General features: G+C 34.9%; 1 protein-coding gene across 1 annotated transcript; it reads right to left on the minus strand.

Moving 5' to 3' along the window:
- Positions 1-1,196: 1,196 nt before the first annotated feature.
- LOC139888697 (uncharacterized) lies at positions 1,197-16,862 on the minus strand. Its single transcript, XM_071871691.1, has 5 exons — positions 16,232-16,862; positions 16,070-16,138; positions 15,415-15,834; positions 15,068-15,363; positions 1,197-1,271 (listed from the first exon to the last, which is right to left on the minus strand). Exons 1-5 carry the CDS (start codon positions 16,860-16,862, stop codon positions 1,197-1,199), a joined length of 1,491 nt encoding a protein of 496 aa, XP_071727792.1.
- Between the last annotated feature and the right edge of the window lie 506 nt (positions 16,863-17,368).

A 17,368-nucleotide genomic window follows, 5' to 3' on the forward strand; every position in this document is an offset into this window, starting at 1 on the left:
GTTTTAATTTTGTTTGCTCAACAGTTGACAGTGTTAGACGTCGCGAAGCTGCCTTAGCAGCACTTGGCGCTGAAAAAGCAACCAGTGATGTTCTACGTTCTAGGATTCGGCAACTTGAGCAAGATAAAGCACAACTAGCTTGGGATCTTGAAAAGTGCCAAACCGCACTAAAGGAACACAAGAAGCTAATGCACTGCTTTCTGCCGTTATTCCTCAACCATCCGAGGAAGCAGAGCATGCAGAAGATCAATTTAGCAAGTTCGTCAAGCATCTACCCGAGGTAAGCCAAAAGATTATGGATTCGGTGCCTGTAACTGAAAAATTTTGCAGCTATGTGCAGGCTTCATGCATTGTTGCAAAATGCGAATTCTTAGAGCTTCTGTTTAAGCATACAGACCTTTCTACGCCTTTGCCTAAAGAAGTGCAAGACGAAATATGCCCATTAGAAGATGCTAATGAAGCATATAAAGACTGCGCAGTTGATATTGAAAAAATTGATATTCCCGCGCTATCAGAAGCCTGCCGCAGAGAAGACATAACTGCAGAAGATATTATAAATTTGAAATTGTAAAATTTACGCTATTTTGCACTGTTATCTGCGCATACATGCGCTCTTATTTTTGTAACAAACTTTTTGATGCAACTCTTTTACGTATTATTAAATGAAGTTCCCCATTTCTTAAATTTCAGTTACAACTGTAATATTTATATAGCGCTTATTTCCATGTATTATTCGCAATAGCTAAACTTGTCTTTTGCGTATTCAATCATTTATTATTGTGCACATAATAAAGATTTACTTCAGCGAAACAATATTTTACTTGTATAATTTTTAATATACCTTACAAATCTTCCAAGTCCGCCGAAACGATCCTTGGGCAAAAATATGTGTTATAGCGAAGCATCTAAGCTGGGTCGATTCACAACTTGGGAATATTAATATACATAAGGTTTCATCATTTCGCAAACACTTAATTAAAATACTTGTTCCAATTTTACAGGCTTTTCCATCGCTATGTTACTACTACCGCACTTTAATATGCATAATTTATTATGAACATAATACTCAATAACAATTGCCAAACACTTTATTTTTTATTCACATGTGCCTTAAGCACAAATTTCTTACATTCATCATGAAAAAGAAAAATATCATACAAATATTTCTCACATAGGACAACAACTTTAAAAAATTTTCACAAGTGTTTCCGTTTCTGCAACAATATTGCCAAATTTCTGTGCGTACCGCAATGAAGTGTGAATCTTTGCCACTGTTATTCATTAAATTTTCAATTCATGCATAACCATGCAAATGAACCTTTTAAACATGCGCATTCTTTCTGCAGAAATATGCATTATACGCATAAAAGTTGTCATTGTTGAACTGTTATTGCCATCCATTCGTGATATATTTTAGGTAGAGTTAACCGTATCACACATGGTATCTTCAATTGCGATTGTTTGTTGACTCATAACTTCTCTTAAGCTATCATCACTTTGCTTTAGAATAATGCAACTAGTTACCACCTCATTACCTTCAACGCCTACATTTTGTAGTGACCCGAACTTTTCCATGTTTATATATATATTAAATGAAATTGTTATTTACATGATTAAGTGTTTCCAACATGTTAAGAAATCAAACTTGTTAAGACTTGATTAATTGAAATAGGTTTCATATAGACAATTGACCATCCAAGTTGACCGGTGATTCACGAACGTTAAAACTTGTAAAAACTATACGATGACATATATATGGTTATATATACAGTTAACATGATTTTATTATAAGTATGTATCTCATTAGGTATTTTAACAATGAGTTATATACATAAATATGAGACTATTAATTTAAGAAACTTGAAAACGATATATATAACGATTATCGTTATAACAACGTCTTACTAGGTACATATGAATCATATTAAGATATTGATACACTTGGTTAATTATGTTAAATGATAAGTAAATATATTATTAAGTGTATTAACAATGAAATACATATGTAAAAATAAGACTACTAACTTAATGATTTCAAAACGAGACATATATGTAACGATTATCGTTGTAACGACATTTAACTGTATATATATCATACTAAGATATATTATATATCATAATATCATGATAATATAACAATTTAACATCTCATTTGTTATAATAAACAATGGGTTAACAACATTCAACAAGATCGTTAACCTAAAGGTTTCAAAACAACATTTACATGTAACGACTAACGATGACTTAACGATTCAGTTAAAATGTATATACATGTAGTGTTTTAATATGTATTCATACACTTTTGAAAGACTTCAATACAATTATCAAAATACTTCTACTTAACAAAAATGCTTACAATTACATCCTCGTTCAGTTTCATCAACAATTCTACTCGTATGCACCCGTATTCGTACTCGTACAATACACAGCTTTTAGATGTATGTACTATTGGTATATACACTCCAATGATCAGCTCTTAGCAGCCCATGTGAGTCACCTAACACATGTGGGAACCATCATTTGGCAACTACCATGAAATATCTCATAAAATTACAAAAATATGAGTAATCATTCATGACTTATTTACATGAAAACAAAATTATATATCCTTTATATCTAATCCATACACCAACGACCAAAAACACCTACAAACACTTTCATTCTTCAATTTTCTTCATCTAATTGATCTCTCTCAAGTTCTATCTTCAAGTTCTAAGTGTTCTTCATAAATTCCAAAAGTTCTAGTTTCATAAAATCAAGAATACTTCCAAGATTGCAAGTTTACTTCCAAGTTTTCTAAATCCATTCCAAGTAATCATCCAAGATCAAGAAACCTTTGTTACTTACAGTAGGTTATCTTTCTAATACAAGGTAATAATCATATTAAAACTTTAATTCAATTTCTATAACTATAACAATCTTATTTCGAGTGGAAATCTTACTTGAAATTGTTTTCGTGTCATGATTCTGCTTCACGAACTTTCAAGCCATCCAAGGATCCTTTGAAGCTAGATCTATTTTCCTCATTTCCAGTAGGTTTATCCAAGGAACTTGAAGTAGTAATGATGTTCATAACATCATTCAATTCATACATATAAAGCTATCTTATTCGAAGGTTTAAACTTGTAATCACTAGAACATAGTTTAGTTAATTCTAAACTTGTTCGCAAATAAAAGTTAATCTTTCTAACTTGACTTTTAAAATCAAATAAACACATGTTCTATATCTATATGATATGCTAACTTAATGATTTAAAACCTGGAAACACGAAAAACACCGTAAAACCGGATTTACGCCGTCGTAGTAACACCGCGGGCTATTTTGGGTTAGTTAATTAAAAACTATGATAAACTTTGATTTAAAAGTTGTTATTCTGGGAAAATGATTTTTATTATGAACATGAAACTATATCCCAAAATTATGGTTAAACTCAAAGTGGAAGTATGTTTTCTAAAATGGTCATCTAGACGTCGTTCTTTCGACTGAAATGACTACCTTTACAAAAACGACTTGTAACTTATTTTTCTGACTATAAACCTATACTTTTTCTGTTTAGATTCATAAAATAGAGTTCAAAATAAAACCATAGCAATTTGATTCACTCAAAACGGATTTAAAATGAAGAAGTTATGGGTAAAACAAAATTGGATAATTTTTCTCATTTTAGCTACGTGAAAATTGGTAACAAATCTATTCCAACCATAACTTAATCAACTTGTATTGTATATTATGTAATCTTGAGATACCATAGACACGCATACAATGTTTCGACCTATCATGTCGACACATCTATATATATTACGGAACAACCATAGACACTCTATATGTGAATGTTGGAGTTAGCTATACAGGGTTGAGGTTGATTCCAAAATATATATAGTTTGAGTTGTGATCAATACTGAGATATGTATACACTGGGTCGTGGATTGATTCAAGATAATATATATCGATTTATTTCTGTATATCTAACTGTGGACAACTAGTTGTAGGTTACTAACGAGGACAACTGACTTAATAAACTTAAAACATCAAAATGTATTAAAAGTATTGTAAATATATTTTGAACATACTTTGATATATATGTACATATTTGTTATAGGTTCGTGAATCGACCAGTGGCCAAGTCTTACTTCCCGACGAAGTAAAAATCTGTGAAAGTGAGTTATAGTCCCACTTTTAAATCTAATATTTTTGAGATGAAAATACATGCAGGTTTTATAAATGATTTACAAAATAGACACAAGTACGTGAAACTACATTCTATGGTTGAATTATCGAAATCGAATATGCCCCTTTTTATTAAGTCTTGTAATCTAAGAATTAGGGAACAGACACCCTAATTGACGCGAATCCTAAAGATAGATCTATTGGGCCTAACAAACCCCATCCAAAGTACCGTATGCTTTAGTACTTCGAAATTTATATCATATCCGAAGGGTGTCCCGGAATAATGGGGATATTCTTATATATGCATCTTGTTAATGTCGGTTACCAGGTGTTCACCATATGAATGATTTTTTTATCTCTATGTATGGGATGTGTATTGAAATATGAAATCTTGTGGTCTATTGTTACGATTTGATATATATAGGTTAAACCTATAACTCACCAACATTTTTGTTGACGTTTAAAGCATGTTTATTCTCAGGTGAATACTAAGAGATTCCGCTGTTGCATACTAAAATAAGGACAAGATTTGGAGTCCATGTTTGTATGATATTGTGTAAAAACTGCATTCAAGAAACTGATTTCGATGTAACATAATTGTATTGTAAACCATTATGTAATGGTCGTGTGTAAACGGGATATTTTAGATTATCATTATTTGATAATCTACGTAAACCTTTTTAAACCTTTATTTATGAAATAAAGGTTATGGTTTGTTTTAAAAATGAATGCAGTCTTTGAAAAACGTCTCATATAGAGGTCAAAACCTCGCAACGAAATCAATTAATATGGAACGTTTTTAATCAATAAGAACGGGACATTTCAGTTGGTATCCGAGCGTTGGTCTTAGAGAACCAGAAAATTTGCATTAGTGTGTCTTATCGAGTTTGTTAGGATGCATTAGTGAGTCTGGACTTCGACCGTGTTTTCTTTAAAAATGATTGCTTAACATTTTTGTTGGAAACTATATATTATTAACATGTATATATTATGTGATATATTAATCTCTTAACATGTTTGATATTGTGTGATAGATGTCTACCTCTAGCACAAATCCCATTGACTCACCTAATAATAACGAAGAGTCGAATATATATTGGACTGATTCACAAGTTCCTGAAGAAGAATCGGAAGAAGAATCAGAACCGAAAGAAGAATCAGAACCGGAAGAGGAGGAACCGGAGGAGGAAATAGAACCGGTGGGGGAAATAATAAAACGGTTAAGTAAAAGAAAATCCTCAACCAACCGACCAAGGTTAATTATGGTCAATGGTGTTTCCGCCATGGAAGCAAAATATTGGGAGGATTACCAATTCTCCGATGAATCGGATTCCGACGAGAATTCCGATGATGTTATAGAAATTACCCCAACTGAATTTAAAAAAAGCAAAAGAAAATAATAAGGGAAAGGGCATAAAAATAGAGAAATCTAATTCCAACCCCGATGAACTTTATATGTATCGTCAACCCCCGAAGCCCTTAAGTTGTAACAATGACCCGGGAACCTCTAAACCACCAGGTTTTTCTAAACCAATGTGGAAAACGACGGCTCGTATTAGGGGAACATCATATATCCCTAGAAACTTGTCAAAATGAACCAAAACCGAAGAAGAAGAAATGAGCGAGTCGAAATAAGATAGTTGTATTCGTGTGGTGTAATATATGTAATATAGTGTGCTTATGCTTTATGATATATGTAAAAATTGCTTGTATTAATAAGTATTTTTTTTATGAATCTAACTCTTGTCTATTTTACATTATAAAAACACAAAATGGATAGACAACCCAATATTTTAAGAGACCTACCCGGAGACATGATTGATGAAATCTTGTCTAGAGTCGGTCAGAATTCTTCGGCACAACTATTTACGGCGAAATCAGTTTGTAAGACATTCGAAGAATGTTCCAAGAATTCCTTGGTTTATAAAAGGCTTTCGTTCGAAAGATGGGGGATATCACATTGGGAAATCCGTAAGTTACGATGTGTTTACTTTGACGCATATATTGCAGGGAACCCAAATGCTATTTTACGCAACGGGTTAAGAAATTATTTTGACTCAATATATCCGAATATAGGACTTCGTGATTTAGAAAAAGTGGCTAACATGCAACATAAAGAAGCATGTTATGCTTACAGCTTAGTAATGTTCGCTTCTCACCAAAGTGAGAACAAGAACATCGGGCTACAACTATTAAACAAAACGTTTCCACAAGTGACGGATTTGGTAATTGGAGTAAGAAATGAGGTTTTTAGATTGTTAAGGGACTGTTGGATATTACCTAACCCTCGTCCCTTTGACGACGTTACAACACGCTGTCTTATCAACGGCCATAACGGTTATGTTCCACAAGACCAAGGATGGGAAGTAGTCCTAGTAAAACCAGAATGCATGACTTGTTTCTGGACGTATGAATTACGTGTCTTTATTGCCTTTGCTGAATTACTTGTGTACTAGCTACAATTATCTTCACAACTATCTTGTATCAAAGTTATTGTGTGCTATATTTCATGCTTTATGTAAAATAAGCGGTATTGTAAGTTTGTAAAATATTATATAAAAGTTTGAACGCGAAATATTATTATAATCAGTTTTTCATATAGAATTGTAGTAGTTGAATTGTATATTAGCTACTAAGTATGAACTTAACGGGTAGGTACTACCCGAATTTAAACTTATAAAACGCTAATATGAAGAAAAAGCTTTTATAAATGAGTTCATATTATGCTACGAAATACTATTAACTACTCTTAATATTCTGTATGATTAACTTGTTCCATTTGACTATTTTGAAGGAAATGGCACCGACTACTCGACGCACCGTGAATATGAATGAAGAGGAATTCCGTACTTTTCTAGCTTCAAACATAGCCGCAGTACAGGCTGCACTACATACCAACAATAACCTTGCATCTAGCAGTACAGGAAATCGTGTAGGATGCACCTACAAAGAATTCACTGCCTGCAAACCTTTGGAATTTGATGGAACCGAAGGACCGATCGGATTGAAACGGTGGACCGAGAAGGTCGAATCGGTGTTTGCCATAAGTAAGTGTACTGAAGAGGACAAAGTGAAGTACGCTACGCATACCTTCACAGGTTATGCGTTAACATGGTGGAATACCTATCTAGAGCAAGTGGGACAAGATGATGCGTACACACTACAGTGGTCAGCATTCAAGAACTTGATGAACGAGAAGTACCGTCCCAGAACCGAGGTCAATAAGCTCAAGACAAAACTTAGAGGGTTACGAACCCAAGGATTTGATATTACCACGTACGAAAGACGATTCACAGAATTGTGCCTATTGTGTCCGGGAGCGTTCGAAGATGAGGAAGAGAAGATCGACGCGTTTGTGAAAGGATTACTGGAAAGAATCCAAGAAGATATAAGTTCACACGAGCCCGCCTCCATACAACAGGCATGTAGAATGGCTCACAAACTAGTGAACCAGATTGAGGAAAGAATTAAAGAACAGACGGCTGAAGAGGCCAATGTGAAGCAAGTCAAAAGAAAGTGGGAGGAAAACGGTGATAAGAATCACCAATACAACAACAACATCAATTACAATAATAATCGCAACAATTATCCCAACAATCGCAACATCAATCGCAACTACAACAAACGGCCCAACAACAACAACAACAACAACAACAACAACAACAATAACAACAACAACAACAACAACAATAACAGCAGCAGCAGCAGCAACTACAACAATCATCCCAACAACAATAATAACTGGAACAACAACAACAATCAGAAGCAGCTATGCCAAAGGTGTGAAAAGTATCACTCGGGGTTCTGCACCAAATTTTGCAACAAGTGTAAAAGAAATGGTCATAGCGCGGTGAAGTGTGAGGTCTACGGACCAGGGGTTAACAGAACGAAAGGAACAAATGGTGTCGAAACGAGTAATGGTGGAGCAAGTATTGTCGGAGCAAGTTATGCCAATGTAGTTTGTTATAAATGTGGAAAACCGGGCCACATTATTAGAAATTGCCCGAACCAGGAGAACACGAATGGACAAGGCCGCGGAAGAGTTTTCAATATTAATGCGGCAGAGGCACAGGAAGACCCGGAGCTTGTTACGGGTACATTTCTTATTGACAATAAATCTGCTTACGTTTTATTTGATTCGGGTGCAGATAGAAGCTATATGAGTAGAGATTTTTGTGCTAAATTAAGTTGTCCATTGACGCCGTTGGATAGTAAATTTTTACTCGAATTAGCAAACGGTAAATTAATTTCAGCAGATAATATATGCCGGAATCGAGAAATTAAACTGGGTAGCGAAATATTTAAGATTGATTTGATACCAGTAGAGTTAGGGAGTTTTGATGTAATAGTTGGCATGGACTGGCTGAAGAAGGTGAAAGCAGAGATCGTATGTTATAAAAATGCAATTCGCATTGTACGAGAAGAAGGAGAACCCTTAATGGTGTACGGAGAAAAGGGCAACATGAAGCTACATCTTACTAGTAATTTGAAGGCACAAAAACTAATAAGAAAAGGTTGCTATGCTATTCTAGCACACGTCAAGAAAGTATAAACTGAAGAAAAGAGCATCAATGATGTTCCCGTCGCAAAAGAATTTCCCGATGTATTTCCGAAAGAATTACCGGGACTACCTCCACATCGATCTGTTGAATTTCAAATAGATCTTGTACCAGGAGCTGCCCCAATAGCTCGTGCTCCTTATAGACTCGCACCCAGCGAGATGAAAGAACTGCAAAGCCAACTACAAGAACTATTAGAACGTGGTTTCATTCGACCAAGCACATCACCATGGGGAGCTCCTGTTTTGTTTGTCAAGAAGAAGGATGGTACATTTAGGTTGTGTATTGACTACAGAGAGTTGAACAAACTTACCATCAAAAACCGTTATCCACTGCCGAGAATTGATGACTTATTTGATCAACTACAAGGCTCGTCAGTTTATTCAAAGATTGATTTACGTTCTGGATATCATCAAATGCGAGTAAAGGAGGATGATATTCCGAAAACTGCTTTTAGGACGCGATATGGTCATTACGAGTTTATGGTTATGTCATTTGGGTTGACTAACGCACCAGCTGTGTTCATGGACCTTATGAACCGAGTGTGTGGGCCATATCTTGACAAGTTTGTCATTGTTTTCATCGATGACATACTTATTTACTCAAAGAATGATCAAGAGCATGAAGAACATTTGAGAAAAAGTGCTAGAAGTATTGAGGAAAGAAAAACTGTACGCTAAGTTTTCAAAGTGTGCATTTTGGTTGGAAGAAGTTCAATTCCTCGGTCACATAGTGAACAAAGAAGGTATCCAGGTGGACCCGGCAAAGATCGAAACCGTTGAAAAGTGGGAAACCCCAAAAACTCCGAAGCATATACGTCAATTTTTAGGATTGGCTGGTTACTACAGAAGATTCATCCAAGATTTCTCCAAAATAGCAAAACCCTTGACTGCATTAACGCATAAAGGGAAGAAATTTGAATGGAAGGATGAACAAGAGAAGGCGTTTCAATTATTGAAGAAAAAGCTAACTACGGCACCTATATTGTCATTGCCTGAAGGGAATGATGATTTTGTGATTTATTGTGACGCATCAAAGCAAGGTCTCGGTTGTGTATTAATGCAACGGACGAATGTGATTGCTTATGCGTCTAGACAATTGAAGATTCATGAACAAAATTATACGACGCATGATTTGGAATTAGGCGCGGTTGTTTTTGCATTAAAGACTTGGAGGCACTACTTATATGGGGTCAAAAGTATTATATATACCGACCACAAAAGTCTTCAACACATATTTAATTAGAAACAACTGAATATGAGGCAGCGTAGGTGGATTGAATTATTGAATGATTACGACTTTGAGATTCATTACCACCCGGGGAAGGCAAATGTGGTAGCCGACGCCTTGAGCAGAAAGGACAGAGAACCCATTCGAGTAAAATCTATGAATATAATGATTCACACTAACCTTACTACTCAAATAAAGGAGGCGCAACAAGGAGTTTTAAAAGGGGGAAATTTAAAGGATGAAATACCCAAAGGATCGGAGAAGCATCTTAATATTCGGGAAGACGGAACCCGGTATAGGGCTGAAAGAATTTGGGTACCAAAATTTGGAGATATGAGAGAAATGGTACTTAGAGAAGCTCATAAAACCAGATACTCAATACATCCTGGAACGGGGAAGATGTACAAGGATCTTAAGAAACATTTTTGGTGGCGAGGTATGAAAGCCGATATTGCTAAATATGTAGGAGAATGTTTGACGTGTTCTAAGGTCAAAGCTGAACATCAGAAACCATCAGGTCTACTACAACAACCTGAAATCCCGGAATAGAAATGGGAAAACATTACCATGGATTTTATTACTAAATTGCCAAGGACTGCAAGTGGTTATGATACTATTTGAGTAATAGTTGATCGTCTCACCAAGTCAGCACACTTCCTGCCAATAAGAGAAGATGACAAGATGGAGAAGTTAGCACGACTATATTTGAAGGAAGTCATCTCCAGACATGGAATACCAATCTCTATTATCTCTGATAGGGATGGCAGATTTATTTCAAGATTCTGGCAGACATTACAGCAAGCATTAGGAACTCGTCTAGATATGAGTACTGCCTATCATCCACAAACTGATGGGCAGAGTGAAAGGACGATACAAACGCTTGAAGACATGCTACGAGCATGTGTTATTGATTTTGGAAACAGTTGGGATCGACATCTACTGTTAGCAGAATTTTCCTACAACAACAGCTACCATTCAAGCATTGAGATGGCGCCGTTTGAAGCACTTTATGGTAGAAAGTGCAGGTCTACGATTTGTTGGAGTGAAGTGGGGGATAAACAGATTACGGGTACGGAGATAATACAAGAAACTACCAAGAAAATCATCCAAATTCAACAAAGATTGAAAACCGCCCAGAGTCGACAAAAGAGCTACGCGGACAGTAAAAGAAAAGATATAGAGTTTGAAATTGGAGAAATGGTCATGCTTAAGGTTTCACCTTGGAAAGGCGTTGTTCGATTTGGAAAACAGGGGAAACTAAATCCAAGGTACATTGGACCATTCAAGATTATAGATCGTGTCGGACCAGTAGCTTACCAACTGGAGCTACCTCAACAACTCGCGACTGTACATAACACTTTCCACGTCTCAAATTTGAAGAAATGTTTTGCTAAAGAAGATCTCACTATTCCGTTGGACGAAATCCAAATCAATGAAAAACTTCAATTCATTGAAGAACCCGTCGAAATAATGCATCGTGAGGTTAAGAGACTTAAACAAAAAAAGATACCGATTGTTAAGGTTCGTTGGAATGCTCGTAGAGGACCCGAGTTCACCTGGGAGCGTGAAGATCAGATGAAGAAGAAATACCCGCATTTATTTCCAGAAGATACGTCAACACCTCCAACTACTTAAAATTTCGGGACGAAATTTATTTAACGGGTAGGTACTGTAGTGACCCGAACTTTTCCATGTTTATATATATATTAAATGAAATTGTTATTTACATGATTAAGTGTTTCCAACATGTTAAGAAATCAAACTTGTTAAGACTTGATTAATTGAAATAGGTTTCATATAGACAATTGACCACCCAAGTTGACCGGTGATTCACGAACGTCAAAACTTGTAAAAACTATACGATGACATATATATGGTTATATATACAGTTAACATGATTTTATTATAAGTATTTATCTCATTAGGTATTTTAACAATGAGTTATATACATAAATATGAGACTATTAATTTAAGAAACTCGAAAACGATATATATAACGATTATCGTTATAACAACATCTTACTAGGTACATATGAATCATATTAAGATATTGATACACTTGGTTAATTATGTTAAATGATAAGTAAATATATTATTAAGTGTATTAACAATGAAATACATATGTAAAAATAAGACTACTAACTTAATGATTTCGAAACGAGACATATATATAACGATTATCGTTGTAACGACATTTAACTGTATATATATCATACTAAGATATATTATATATCATAATATCATGATAATATAACAATTTAACATCTCATTTGTTATAATAAACAATGGGTTAACAACATTCAACAAGATCGTTAACCTAAAGGTTTCAAAACAACATTTACATGTAACGACTAACGATGACTTAACGACTCAGTTAAAATGTATATACATGTAGTGCTTTAATATGTATTCATACACTTTTGAAAGACTTAAAGACACTTATCAAAATACTTCTACTTAACAAAAATGCTTACAATTACACCCTCGTTCAGTTTCATCAACAATTCTACTCGTATGCACCCGTATTCGTACTCGTACAATACACAGCTTTTAGATGTATGTACTATTGGTATATACACTCCAATGATCAGCTCTTAGCAGCCCATGTGAGTCACCTAACACATGTGAAAACCATCATTTGGCAACTAGCATGAAATATCTCATAAAATTACAAAAATATGAGTAATCATTCATGACTTATTTACATGAAAACAAAATTATATATCCTGTATATCTAATCCATACACCAACGATCAAAAACACCTAAAAACACTTTCATTCTTCAATTTTTTTCATCTAATTGATCTCTCTCAAGTTCTATCTTCAAGTTCTAAGTGTTCTTCATAAATTCCAAAAGTTCTAGTTTCATAAAATCAAGAATACTTCCAAGATTGCAAGTTTACTTCCAAGTTTTCTAAATCCATTCCAAGTAATCATCCAAGATCAAGAAATCTTTGTTACTTACAGTAGGTTATCTTTCTAATACAAGGTAATAATCATATTAAAACTTTAATTCAATTTCTATAACTATAACAATCTTATTTCGAGTGGAAATCTTACTTGAAATTGTTTTCGTGTCATGATTCTGCTTCAAGAACTTTCAAACCATCCAAGGATCCTTTGAAGCTAGATCTATTTTTCTCATTTCCAGTAGGTTTATCCAAAGAACTTTAGGTAGTAATGATGTTCATAACATCATTCAATTCATACATATAAAGCTATCTTATTCGAAGGTTTAAACTTGTAATCACTAGAACATAGTTTAGTTAATTCTAAACTTGTTCGCAAATAAAAGTTAATCCTTCTAACTTGACTTTTAAAATCAAATAAACACATGTTCTATATCTATATGATATGCTAACTTAATGATTTAAAACCTGGAAACACGAAAAACAACGTAAAACCGGATTTACGCCGTCGTAGTAACACCGCGGGCTGTTTTGGGTTAGTTAATTAAAAACTATGATAAACTTTGATTTAAAAGTTGTTATTCTGGGAAAATGATTTTTATTATGAACATGAAACTATATCCAAAAATTATGGTTAACTCAAAATGGAAGTATGTTTTCTAAAATGGTCATCTAGACGCCGTTCTTTCGACTGAAATGACTACCTTTACAAAAACGACTTGTAACTTATTTTTCTGACAATAAACCTATACTTTTTCTGTTTGGATTCATAAAATAGAGTTCAATATGAAACCATAGCAATTTGATTCACTCAAAACGGATTTAAAATGAAGAAGTTATGGGTAAAACAAGATTGGATAATTTTTCTCATTTTAGCTACGTGAAAATTGGTAACAAATCTATTCCAACCATAACTTAATCAACTTGTATTGTATATTATGTAATCTTGAGATACCATAGACACGTATACAATGTTTCGACCTATCATGTCGACACATCTATATATATTTCGGAACAACCATAGACACTCTATATGTGAATGTTGGAGTTAGCTATACAGGGTTGAGGTTGATTCCAAAATATATATAGTTTGAGTTGTGATCAATACTGAGATATGTATACACTGGGTCGTGGATTGATTCAAGATAATATATATCGATTCATTTCTATACATCTAACTGTGGACAACTAGTTGTAGGTTACTAACGAGGACAACTGACTTAATAAACTTAAAACATCAAAATGTATTAAAAGTGTTATAAATATATTTTGAACATACTTTGATATATATGTACATATTTGTTATAGGTTCGTGAATTGACCAGTGGCCAAGTCTTACTTCCCGACGAAGTAAAAATCTGTGAAAGTGAGTTATAGTCCCACTTTTAAATCTAATATTTTTGGGATGAGAATACATGCAAGTTTTATAAATGATTTACAAAATAGACAAAAGTACGTGAAACTACATTCTATGGTTGAATTATCGAAATCGAATATGCCCCTTTTTATTAAGTCTGGTAATCTAAGAATTAGGGAACAGACACCCTAATTGACGCGAATCCTAAAGATAGATCTATTGGGCCTAACAAACCACATCCAAAGTACCGGATGCTTTAGTACTTCGAAATTTATATCATATCCGAAGGGTGTCCCGGAATGATGGGGATATTCTTATATATGCATCTTGTTAATGTCGGTTACCAGGTGTTCACCATATGAATGATTTTTTATCTCTATGTATGGGATGTGTATTGAAATATGAAATCTTGTGGTCTATTGTTGCGATTTGATATATATAGGTTAAACCTATAACTCACCAACATTTTTGTTGACGTTTAAAGCATGTTTATTCTCATGTGAATACTAAGAGCTTCCGCTGTTGCATACTAAAATAAGGACAAGATTTGGAGTCCATTTTTGTATGATATTGTGTAAAAACTGCATTCAAGATACTGATTTCGATGTAACATATTTGTATTGTAAACCATTATGTAATGGTCGTGTGTAAACAGGATATTTTAGATTATCATTATTTGATAATCTACGTAAAGCTTTTTAAACCTTAATTTATGAAATAAAGGTTATGGTTTGTTTTAAAAATGAATGCAGTCTTTGAAAAACGTCTCATATAGAGGTCAAAACCTCTCAACGAAATCAATTAATATGGAACGTTTTTAATCAATAAGAACGGGACATTTCACATTTTCCTGCGCAGTGACTAACGCACACATTGGCTCACTTTCGGCAGATTTTACTGTTGCTATGCCTTTGCATGTTGTGAACTTAACCATTCCATGAATTGTGGATGGAATAACACCCAATTTGCATAGCGCTGTGCATCCCAGAAGGATATTAAAACGTGAAGTATACCGCATAACATACAAATTTAAAATCGCCTTTCGCATCCTTTTTGCATCCACCTCATCAGTTAACTCAACATCTGATTCCAATTGCCCCAAAGGCCACGTTGCTTTTCCCGAAAATCCAGAGAGCGATACTACGGTTGGTTAAAGTTTTAATTTAATGTCATCTGGCAATTTATTGAAACATTGTTCATATATGACATCAACACTGCTTCCAGTGTCAATATGCACTTTCTGGATAAGAATTGTTGAGTCTGCAATCTTACATGAGATGATTACAGGCTCTTCTGACAATTCGCAGTGTTGTACGAGCGGAAAAGTTATTGGCGCAAATTGCCATTTTTCAAGAACTTCCTCAGCTTTTCTTTTCTTCGTAATGTTGGCTATTTGCCCCATATTAATCACTTTAATTTCCTGTAAATTTTCCTTTTTTCCAACAAATTTTGCACCCAAATTTTTAACAGCAGGAGCTTTTCGCTCTTGTTGAACAGTTGCATTTACATTCGGCGTCTTTGGCGTGTTATTCATACACGGCGCAATCATTGCATCTGTAGAATTTGCTTTATCAGTTAATAGGTGATTCAATTTGCCCTGCGTTGTTGCTTCTGCAATCAACTCAACCAGATCGCGGCATCAGTTTGTTTCATGACCATAGTCATCATGGAAAACACAAAACTCGCGTCTGTTGTTTTTCTGACAGCGGTGGTGGATCGGGGAAAGCTTTCGCGATCCTTTCTTGCATCAAAATCTCTTTTGGCGTGTTAGATAACGTCTGAACTATATCAAAAGAATCACTACTCCATTTTCTTTATGAATTGCGATTGTTGTACCCATGGTTACCATTATCACCATTGTTGCGCTGTCGATCATTACGTTGATAACCGCCATTATTGTTTCTTTGCTGAAAGCCTGATCCACGATTGTTATCGTGGTAATTATCTTGATTACCATCTCAATAATAATCATGATCATCTCGCCAGCTCCTTTCTTTTCCCTAATTACAGTTTTGCATAATGTTGCTATCTTCACCACATCTAATGTAATCATAAGCCTCTTGCATAACCTTTGCAAAGGTTTGCGGGACATATCTGCGCAGTCTCCGCACTAACGTTGTATGTTTTTGCTGATTAATTGCGTGAACGAAACTAGAGATCTTTTGATCCTCTTGCAGGTTTGGTGTTTTCTGACATTCATAAACATAACGCGTTAACAAGCCACCTAGCATCTCTTTGAAGCCTTGCTTGATGTCATGGCACCTAATGTGCGTCTTTTTTTGTGGCAACAAATTTTGAAATTGCAACAAGAACTTTTCCTGTAGATCTATAAAGCCTGCAATACTTCGCGCGCTTGAATTGTGAAACCATTCCCGCGCTAAGCCCTGTAATACCATCGAGAAAACTCTGCATGCGACAGGCTCGTCCCAATTGTACGTGCTCACAACTCCTTCGAACCGTTGTAAGAAGTCCAGTGGATCGGTTAAGCCGGAATATACGCCCATAGTGGCGGGTACAATTGGCGGTGTCGTTATTGGATAATCAGAAATATGCAGGACGAACTTGTCGGTCACCAAAGTTATTTCTGTCGCTATTTTTGTTCGCGTTTCTTTTGCCTTTGCGCAATATCTTTCAATCATTTTCTAAATAACATCAGGTTGATCAAATTTATGCTGCATTTCTTTCGGCGCGATCTTTCTGAACATATCATTAAAAAATAACTGTGCATTCTCCTTTTCTATAGTTTGCGAGTTTTCACCCTCTTCAAAATAATTTGGAATTGGTGTTCCAGGCCTTCTGTGCTTTACTCGTGTCATTTCTATGATTTCTGGATCACTCTCTGAATTATCAGAGTTGGCGCTGAACCTTTGAATGTTTCGCCTTTTTATAAAAGCATCACAGGCGACCCAAACGGACTGCGATCATGTGCATCTTCAATCAAGTCATCGCTGTTTATGATCAATTGCTTCTTATGCGTCAACGTGTCATTAAGCCACCACTCGTAATTTAAAGGAATATGAAGGTCAATTCCCTTCTCTTGAAGTAATTTTCGAGCCTCTAAAGGCGTTATAACACGTTTTTCAGTTCTAACTGCTGCATCATTTGCTGCATTATTGTTTGCATCATTTACAACGCTTTCGCCTGC

The sequence above is a fragment of the Rutidosis leptorrhynchoides genome, chromosome 2, assembly GCF_046630445.1.
Source record: "Rutidosis leptorrhynchoides isolate AG116_Rl617_1_P2 chromosome 2, CSIRO_AGI_Rlap_v1, whole genome shotgun sequence".
Taxonomy (NCBI): Eukaryota; Viridiplantae; Streptophyta; class Magnoliopsida; order Asterales; family Asteraceae; genus Rutidosis; species Rutidosis leptorrhynchoides.